General features: G+C 49.8%; 1 protein-coding gene across 4 annotated transcripts in view; it reads right to left on the bottom strand.

Moving 5' to 3' along the window:
* The window catches only part of DPY19L3 (dpy-19 like C-mannosyltransferase 3), a 50475-nt gene that overhangs the window by 36597 nt on the left and 3878 nt on the right, over positions 1–10000 (bottom strand). For all 4 annotated transcript variants that reach the window (XR_005744246.1, XR_005744247.1, XR_005744248.1 and 1 more), the window contains exons 3-7: positions 8822–8946; positions 7795–7885; positions 6352–6473; positions 1999–2144; positions 91–214 (exon numbers count right to left, since the gene is read on the bottom strand). Coding sequence is in view for 1 of the 4 variants with exons in the window: in XM_040329499.1 (XP_040185433.1) it covers positions 91–214; positions 1999–2144; positions 6352–6473; positions 7795–7885; positions 8822–8946 (608 nt within the window). In the remaining 3 variants the exon portion in view is untranslated. The remainder of the gene's footprint in view (positions 1–90; positions 215–1998; positions 2145–6351; positions 6474–7794; positions 7886–8821; positions 8947–10000) is intronic.

Raw genomic sequence — 10000 nt, 5'->3', positions numbered from 1 at the left:
ATGGATTTTATCTTTGTATTTAGCCGTTTGCCTTAAAACAAAACAAGAATGTTCCCCACACATTGCTAGGTTAGTCTCTGGGACACTTACCTCCTTCACTCTGGTCAGGTCCGGTCTAAAGAAATAGGTGATGGTGGCAATCTGAACAGCAAAGAAAGGCAGAGCCCAGTTCTCTCTCAGAGGAATGGTGAATTCTACCCGCGTTGTGTCAATTCTAGAAAGAAAAAAAAAAATGACAGTCAGAGGTGCCGCAGGACATGGAGGGGTCACTAGTTCCGCGTGAAATGACGAACTGCAATATATACTGTTTGCAAAACTTTTTTTGGATCTAAAAAAAAAATGGTTGCCTGAGATGTTCCTGAATGAGCTGATCTGAGGGTCTTCCAAGGGGGGTCTTCACCACCAAACATGGAGAAGGGAAATCTAATGTTTACATAAATATATTACATCATCACTTAAAGGTGATACTCCGTCGTATCACCTTTGTGAATCTGGCCCATAGTCTGTATCCCCTGGAGGGGCATCGACCTTTATTTATTTCATTTATATACACTCTGGCCCGGATTCACAAAGCACTTACGCCGTCGTATCTCCAGATACGCCGCGTAAGTGCAAATGTGCGCCGTCGTATCTGTGCGCCGGGCCCACAAACTAAGATACGCCTAAAAACAGGCTTCATCCCACCAACGTAACTTGCCTACGCCGGCGTAGAGTGGGCGCATATTTACGCTGGACGCATTTGGCGCTCCCATTGATTTTCTATTCACATATGCAAATGAGGGAGATACGCCGATTCACGAACGTACGTGCGTCCGACGCAGTGCGCGTAAAGTCATACGTCCATCGTAAAGTTATGCCCCATAAAGGAGGTTTAACTCAGCAGCATCCATGCAAAGGGAACACAAGCCGACGTATTTTACGTAGTTTACGTTGAACGTGAATATGACTAGGCGTAGGTTACATTCACGCCGTAGGCAGTGATCCGACGTATCTTAGGGAGTAGTTCCGACGTGATTCTAAGCATGCGCACTGGGATGCGTCCACGGGACGACGCATGCGCCGTTCGTTATACGTATCTGTCTGGCGCTCCGCCCATCATTTACATGGGGTCACGCCTCATTTGCATGGCTCACGCCCACTTCCACATACGCCGGCTTACGCCCAGGAAACCCAGCGCAGTTTTGGCAGCACTGGCTTTGTGAATACTGTTCTTACCTCTCAATGTTACGTCGGCGTATCGCATGTGAGATGCGCTACGCCCGCACAAAGATACGCCGAGCTACCTGAATCTGGCCCTCTGTTTTGCACAATGTTCATGTTGTGTTGATTATTTAGCGCAACCTGATTCCCCCCCCTTTTTTCTACATTTTGTTACATGAATATCACATGTGTTTTTTTTAAGGTGTTGCAGCTTTATTTATTGATTTTAATTTCATCATAATTTACACTTATCAATTTATTTCCTTAGCACAGTATATTTTTCCTTTGTTGATTACCCGGCAGTGTAGCCTTTCGCCGGGATTCCCAGTCGACTTTTTCCGTTTTCCTGTGGGGAAAAAGCACGATGGAGCGCACACACGGTCGGGATTCCCGAGGAAAAGCTCTCATCTGAGTTTTCCCCGATGGGAAAACCGAACGTCTGTACGGGGAAAAGTAGAGAGCAGGCTCCCGGTTTTCCCCTCGGTATTTCCGACGGATCTTTTCCTGTCGGGAATCCCGGTCATGTGTACTAGGCATTAAACACCTCGATTATATACATTGAATAGAAAGGAGATAAACTGTTCTATAACCGCGAATGAAAAGCTTTGGATTGACTGCTTTGGGTAAACTCTGCATACAAGAGGCAGGCAGTGTTTCCAAGTGGTGCCATCGCAGTACACAGAGCAGCTGCTGGCGGGAGCCGAGCGCATGGCCCGTCACTGCGATACGCATAAAAATGACACCATTAGCCGCCTGTCATTGATGACTTGTAGATGCCGATTCTGAATTGAACTTTACCTGTTAACAATGTACCATAGAGCCGCTAATGATCCAGAAAGCCAAGTCCCGCTGAGCAGCCAGCTGTTAATATACAGAGCCGCCACGTACAGCGCCTGCAGCCCGAACAGCGTATAGATGTAGAAATAGACGGAATCCAGCAGGCTCTGCGAGGAACAAAACTTCACAATGAACACACAGCAATAAAGGCAACAATAAAACTCTGTGAGATGGCAAATGGAATGTTAGTCAAATCTTGTTAATGACTCCCTGCAAAATCCTCACTCTTCAATGACATCCTAAAATGTTACTAAAGGCACTTTTTTAATTAAAATAATAAACATGTTATACTCACCTGTGCAATGGTTTAACACAGAGTGACCACAAATCTGCTCTTCTGGGGTCCAACGCCGGCGATCTTGGCTCCTCCTATTCTCCATGTGCCCCCATAGCCAGTGCGTGCTTGCTCCCGAGCCACGCTCTATAGACACACACAGCGCAGCTTGGGCCCCGCCTCCCACTTCCTCCTCACAGCATTTGATTGACAGCAGCAGAAGCCAATGGCTCCAACTGCTGTCTGATTCCCTGTGTGAAGAGGAAGAGAGAAGAGATCCAGCTATGCACAGAGCTGGATCGCTTGAGGACTCGGGTAAGTATTTAGGGAGGTGGGGGGAGGACAGCAAGATGTAAAACGTTTTTACCTTTATGCAGGGAGTGCATTCATTTAAAAAAACATTTTGGTTTTTGAACCACTTTAAAGCCTAACCCTTTACTAAAGTCCCCCCACCGCTTCTAGCCTCCCACCTCCAGCAGAGCACATCTTCTAGCCTCCCACCTCCAGCAGAGCACATCTTCTAGTCTCCCACCTCCAGCAGAGAACATCTTCTAGCCTCCCACCTCCAGCAGAGCACACCTTCTAGCCTCCCACCTCCAGCAGAGCACATCTTCTAGTCTCCCACCTCCAGCAGAGCACACCTTCTAGTCTCCCACCTCCAGCAGAGCACATCTTCTAGTCTCCCACCTCCAGCAGAGCACATCTTCTAGCCTCCCACCTCCAGCAGAGCACATCTTCTAGTCTCCCACCTCCAGCAGAGCACATCTTCTAGTCTCCCACCTCCAGCAGAGCACCTCTTCTAGCCTCCCACCTCCAGCAGAGCACACCTTCTAGCCTCCCACCTCCAGCAGAGCACATCTTCTAGTCTCCCACCTCCAGCAGAGCACATGTTCTAGCCTCCCACCTCCAGCAGAGCACATCTTCTAGTCTCCCACCTCCAGTAGGGCACATCTTCTAGTCTCCCACCTCCAGCAGAGCACATCTTCTAGTCTCCCACCTCCAGTAGGGCACACCTTCTAGTCTCCCACCTCCAGTAGAGCACACCTTCTAGCCTCCCACCTCCAGCAGAGCACACCTTCTAGTCTCCCACCTCCAGCAGAGCACACCTTCTAGTCTCCCACCTCCAGCAGGGAACATCTTCTAGTCTCCCACCTCCAGCAGAGCACACCTTCTAGTCTCCCACCTCCAGCAGAGCACATCTTCTAGTCTCCCACCTCCAGCAGAGCACACCTTCCAGCCTCCCACCTCCAGCAGAGCACATCTTCTAGTCTCCCACCTCCAGCAGAGCACATCTTCTAGCCTCCCACCTCCAGCAGAGCACATCTTCTAGTCTCCCACCTCCAGCAGAGCACATCTTCTAGTCTCCCACCTCCAGCAGAGCACCTCTTCTAGCCTCCCACCTCCAGCAGAGCACACCTTCTAGCCTCCCACCTCCAGCAGAGCACATCTTCTAGTCTCCCACCTCCAGCAGAGCACATGTTCTAGCCTCCCACCTCCAGCAGAGCACATCTTCTAGTCTCCCACCTCCAGTAGGGCACATCTTCTAGTCTCCCACCTCCAGCAGAGCACATCTTCTAGTCTCCCACCTCCAGTAGGGCACACCTTCTAGTCTCCCACCTCCAGTAGAGCACACCTTCTAGCCTCCCACCTCCAGCAGAGCACACCTTCTAGTCTCCCACCTCCAGCAGAGCACACCTTCTAGTCTCCCACCTCCAGCAGGGAACATCTTCTAGTCTCCCACCTCCAGCAGAGCACACCTTCTAGTCTCCCACCTCCAGCAGAGCACATCTTCTAGTCTCCCACCTCCAGCAGAGCACACCTTCCAGCCTCCCACCTCCAGCAGAGCACATCTTCTAGCCTCCCACCTCCAGCAGAGCACATCTTCTAGTCTCCCACCTCCAGCAGAGCACCTTTTCTAGGCCCCCACCTCCAGCAGAGCACATCTTTTAGTCTCCCACCTCCAGCAGAGCACATCTTCTAGCCTCCCACCTCCAGCAGAGCACATCTTCTAGTCTCCCACCTCCAGCAGAGCACATCTTCTAGTCTCCCACCTCCAGCAGAGCACACCTTCTAGTCTCCCACCTCCAGCAGAGCACATCTTCTAGTCTCCCACCTCCAGCAGAGCACATCTTCTAGTCTCCCACCTCCAGCAGAGCACCTCTTCTAGCCTCCCACCTCCAGCAGAGCACATCTTTTAGTCTCCCACCTCCAGCAGAGCACATCTTCTAGTCTCCCACCTCCAGCAGAGCACATCTTCTAGTCTCCCACCTCCAGCAGAGCACATCTTCTAGTCTCCCACCTCCAGTAGGGCACACCTTCTAGTCTCCCACCTCCAGTAGAGCACACCTTCTAGCCTCCCACCTCCAGCAGAGCACACCTTCTAGTCTCCCACCTCCAGCAGAGCACACCTTCTAGTCTCCCACCTCCAGCAGGGAACATCTTCTAGTCTCCCACCTCCAGCAGAGCACACCTTCTAGTCTCCCACCTCCAGCAGAGCACATCTTCTAGTCTCCCACCTCCAGCAGAGCACACCTTCCAGCCTCCCACCTCCAGCAGAGCACATCTTCTAGCCTCCCACCTCCAGCAGAGCACATCTTCTAGTCTCCCACCTCCAGCAGAGCACCTTTTCTAGGCCCCCACCTCCAGCAGAGCACATCTTTTAGTCTCCCACCTCCAGCAGAGCACATCTTCTAGCCTCCCACCTCCAGCAGAGCACATCTTCTAGTCTCCCACCTCCAGCAGAGCACATCTTCTAGTCTCCCACCTCCAGCAGAGCACACCTTCTAGTCTCCCACCTCCAGCAGAGCACATCTTCTAGTCTCCCACCTCCAGCAGAGCACATCTTCTAGTCTCCCACCTCCAGCAGAGCACCTCTTCTAGCCTCCCACCTCCAGCAGAGCACATCTTTTAGTCTCCCACCTCCAGCAGAGCACATCTTCTAGCCTCCCACCTCCAGCAGAGCACATCTTCTAGTCTCCCACCTCCAGCAGAGCACACCTTCTAGCCTCCCACCTCCAGCAGAGCACACCTTCTAGTCTCCCACCTCCAGCAGAGCACATCTTCTAGTCTCCCACCTCCAGCAGAGCACACCTTCTAGCCTCCCACCTCCAGCAGAGCACACCTTCTAGTCTCCCACCTCCAGCAGAGCACATCTTCTAGCCTCCCACCTCCAGCAGAGCACATCTTCTAGTCTCCCACCTCCAGCAGAGCACACCTTCTAGCCTCCCACCTCCAGCAGAGCACATCTTCTAGTCTCCCACCTCCAGCAGAGCACATCTTCTATTCTCCCACCTCCAGCAGAGCACATCTTCTAGCCTCCCACCTCCAGCAGAGCACATCTTCTAGTCTCCCACCTCCAGCAGAGCACATCTTCTAGCCTCCCACCTCCAGCAGAGCACATCTTCTAGTCTCCCACCTCCAGCAGAGCACATCTTCTAGTCTCCCACCTCCAGCAGAGCACATCTTCTAGTCTCCCACCTCCAGCAGAGCACATCTTCTAGCCTCCCACCTCCAGCAGAGCACACCTTCTAGCCTCCCACCTCCAGCAGAGCACATCTTCCAGTCTCCCACCTCCAGCAGAGCACATCTTCTAGCCTCCCACCTCCAGCAGAGCACATCTTCTAGCCTCCCACCTCCAGCAGAGCACATCTTCTAGCCTCCCACCTCCAGCAGAGCACATCTTCTAGCCTCCCACCTCCAGCAGAGCACATCTTCTAGTCTCCCACCTCCAGCAGAGCACATCTTCTAGTCTCCCACCTCCAGCAGAGCACATCTTCTAGTCTCCCACCTCCAGCAGAGCACATCTTCTAGTCTCCCACCTCCAGTAGGGCACATCTTCTAGTCTCCCACCTCCAGTAGGGCACATCTTCTAGTCTCCCACCTCCAGTAGGGCACACACAATTTATCATAGCTTCCCTGGTTCTAATTACCATAGAACCAATTTTATAGAGCCGATTAGTTCTTAGTTAACAAGTGGAAGGTCATCTTTAAAACAAATTCATACACATATAGTCCTAAAAAAAAAAAAAAAGACGACTCACCCAAAGATTGAAGGTCCTGTAGATGACGGCCAGGAAAAGCTCCTGGTACACATTCATCCTCTCCAGAATATTGATGGTCCTCATGGCCTCTGTTCTGTTGTCATAGATTAAATCAGTGATTCCTAGAAGAGACAGAGAAGCTTCACTGATGTAGAGGACAGAAAAGTGTCTGTGCCGTCCAATCACATTCCAGCAGAAAAATAAGGTAATGCAACACGATTGGTTATTATGGCCAATAAAGACATTCCGGAGAACTGATCATAATGGGAGCAGACAGAATCTGGAGCATCTGTGCATGACAACCAATCAAATTCTATCTTGTCTGGTTAAGCTTTGAAAATGAAAGCAAGAAGCTGATTGGCTGGCATGCACAGCTGCTCTAGAGTCTGGTTACTCCAGTCTTGATAAATTCTCTAACGTTTTTAGAGAATTTTGATACAATGGAGGAGATTTACTAAAACTGGAGTGCGCAAAATCTTTTGCAGCTGTTCATAGAAACCAATCAACTCCCAGCTTTTTTTTGTTAAAGCTTAAAGTACCGTATATACTCGAGTATAAGCTGACCCAAATATAAGCCGAGGCACCTAATTTTGCCACAAAAAAAAAAAAAAAATGGGAAAACGTATTGACTCGAGTATAAGCCTAGGGTGTCCATCTGCATGCCTCACTGTGTCCATGTGCATGCCTCACTGTGGACATGACTAGACTGACGTTTAACATGGGAATCTATGGAAGGGGTGCCCGGCTTTGAAAAATCGGTGCTCCCCAGCCTTAGGTCTCCCAGACAACAAACTTTGCACACTTGTAGAGGAGAAATTGGGCTACATGTGTGCCAAGTTCCAGGTCTAGGGGACCTAAGACTGGCCAGTAACGAGTCCCCAAATTCACCGGAGAAATCACATTTAACATGGGAGTCTATGGAAGGGGTGTCCGGCATTGAAAAATCGGTGTTTCCCGGCCGCAGGTCCCCCGGACAACAAACTTTGAACACTTGTAGAGGAAGAGTGGGGCTACATGTGTGCCAAGTTTTGGGTCCAGGGGACCTACGACCGGTCGGTCGGTAGTTGTAAACCTGGTTTTATTTCCCATGAGCACATTGCATGAAGCTTGTAACCTTCGCTTTGCCGTTCTGGCTCCCTGCCTACTAATTGGTGGATGCCGGCGGGCATCGAGTCCACGGTACCCGCAGATCAGCTCCAGCTGTGTGGAATTCACAGAGGGAGCGGGTCGCCATGCCCCAGAGCCGGAAATGTCGGACTGCGTACCTAATACGTCATCCTGCGCAGCAGCCCCACCTTGCCGCAGTATATGTACGTCATACTGGTGGCAAGAGGTTAAAAAGAAAAATGGAATTAAAAAGCAGATACAAAACTGTAGTGGAGACCCCCATGTGCACATCCCACCATACCTGTGTGCTTACATCACATAAGACATAGAGCGTACCTTGAGCGAGGGTCGGGGCGTAGAGGACTTGCTTATAGTAAGAATAATACAATCCGCACTCCGTCCTGAATGAGATTTCTCTCTCCACATCCTGAACAATGAAAAGAAAAACAGATGGTTACCTATAGACTGCACACTGACTACCAACACATGTACTTTATGATTTTCTATTTGTTTTAAAGGGGCCTAGAAGAACCCCAGCTCAGTGGTACCCTCATTAAGGTGTAGGAAAAACTGTAGGTTGCATCCTTGCAATACAAGACGGCAGCCATCTATGAGTTACCAAATAAGCCACTAGATGGCGCCATCTCCTCAGCAATTCCAATTACAGCACAAGACGTGTGACGCTTTTAGATGGCTTTTTTTCCATATCGGCTTTACCTGTAAAAATTTGATTTTAGTGATTGGGATTACTTTAATCCTGAGTTTGGGATTCTGCACTCCAGGGACCTGACCTCCAACCTTACCTTCAGGCATGCGCGGTTGTACGGGATCCTCTCCTGGACTGAAATGGCATACTCCGATTTCACTGCACACTGTGAGCTTCTCAAATTTACGTGGCAAGTCTCTAGCAAGAGCAAAGTTGCTGTAGCGGGTCTACAGCAAGAGCACTGCAAGTCTACAGCATGACAATTCAGCCACAGTGACCCCCTGTGGTGGGATGACTATTGCACAACATAACTGAACCAGAACTTGCAGCAGACTTGCAGAATGTTTGCAAAAAAAATTGATCTGGAGTCATGCAATGCGGACTTACTGACACACTTGTGAAGCCCGGCAAGTCTAGCAATAGTTTAGCAAGTCATTCCCAAACTTGCAGCACAATTGCTTGCTATCTGGGGGTGGGTGTTGCCTAGGGCGGTCTGTATGTAAATTTAAATTTATGGGTTTAGTTCGGCTTCAATTGATTCAAAGTATTAATGATCGGTCCAGAACTACACAGGAGTTTTTCATCCATTGCCTGGGTACGAGTGACGTCCCACATGACAGCGATCGACCAATCCTCTCCCCCCGAGTGTACATGTACCTTAATATTGGAGAACCACAGGTCATTCTCATGGAGGGTGGCGACGTAATATGCGGCAAGTAGTCCCAGGAACAAAGCCAGCATCCCACCAATGAGATAACTCAGAATATTCCATGTCCCGCCTCCTGAAAACAAGAAGGAGAAGAGATCAGATCCACTTCCATCAACAACAACAACAACAACAACAACAACATTATTCTCCACAATACATCTCATCTAGGTATCTACAAGCCACAACCAGGTAAGAGGGACTCGTCTCATTCATGCACTTTACCCATTCCAATCTCCTGTTGGTTAGGATTGGTTGAAAAATATTTAAACTTTTTTTTTTGCAATCTTTTTGCAGCCACAAGGATTTAACCACTTGACCTCTGGGAGGTTTACCCCCCTTCATGACCAGGCCATTTTTCAGCACGGTGCTACTTTAACCACTTAAAGTGGGATTGCACCCGCAATTTTTTTTTATAAAGTCAGCAGCTACTAACAGTGTAGCTGCGGACTTTTAATAAGGACACTTACCTGTCCTAGTCGCCAGCGATGATGGGCCCCCGGCGGCGATCGCTCGGTCCTGGCACCTCTGTCCTGGCTAAGGGAAACAGGCAGTGAAGCCGACACATTTCCTACTGCGCATGCGGCGACTCGCACGGCACTTTGTGAAGGGGCGGCTGCCCCTTCAAAAACTGCCCTCATCCTATTGCCAGCATCAAAAACTGCCCCATAATATTGCCCCTATGAAAAACTGCCCCCATCCTATTGCCCCATCAAAAACTGCCCCCATTACAACCTGCCTCCATCAAAAAACTGTCACATGCTCTCATTAACTTCAATAATAAAAAAAAAGTGTTAAAAAGCGTAATATTTTAAAAAGTATAAATAGTACAAAAAAAGTTGAAGAAGTCCCATCATTAGTTTAAAAGTTAAATGGTCTTAATAGCTAAAAGTAGGGTTGTCCCGATACCAGTATCGGTATCGGGATCGATACTGAGCATTTGCGGGATTACTTGTACTCCCGCAAATGCCCCCGATGCCAGATCCGATACTATAACCCCCCACCACCCACCCCCCCCGCCGCATACCGCAACGCCCCCGCCGCCTATTTAATCAGCGTGCTGGGAACATTACAGCTTTCATTTGAATAGCTGTCTGTTCCCCGCCGCGCCGCGTATAGACACTCTCCCT

The sequence above is a fragment of the Rana temporaria genome, chromosome 11 (genome assembly GCF_905171775.1).
Source record: "Rana temporaria chromosome 11, aRanTem1.1, whole genome shotgun sequence".
NCBI classification, from domain to species: domain Eukaryota; kingdom Metazoa; phylum Chordata; class Amphibia; order Anura; family Ranidae; genus Rana; species Rana temporaria.
The sequence above is the reverse complement of the archived record's forward strand: the minus strand, read 5'-3'. Positions and strand labels throughout refer to the sequence as shown.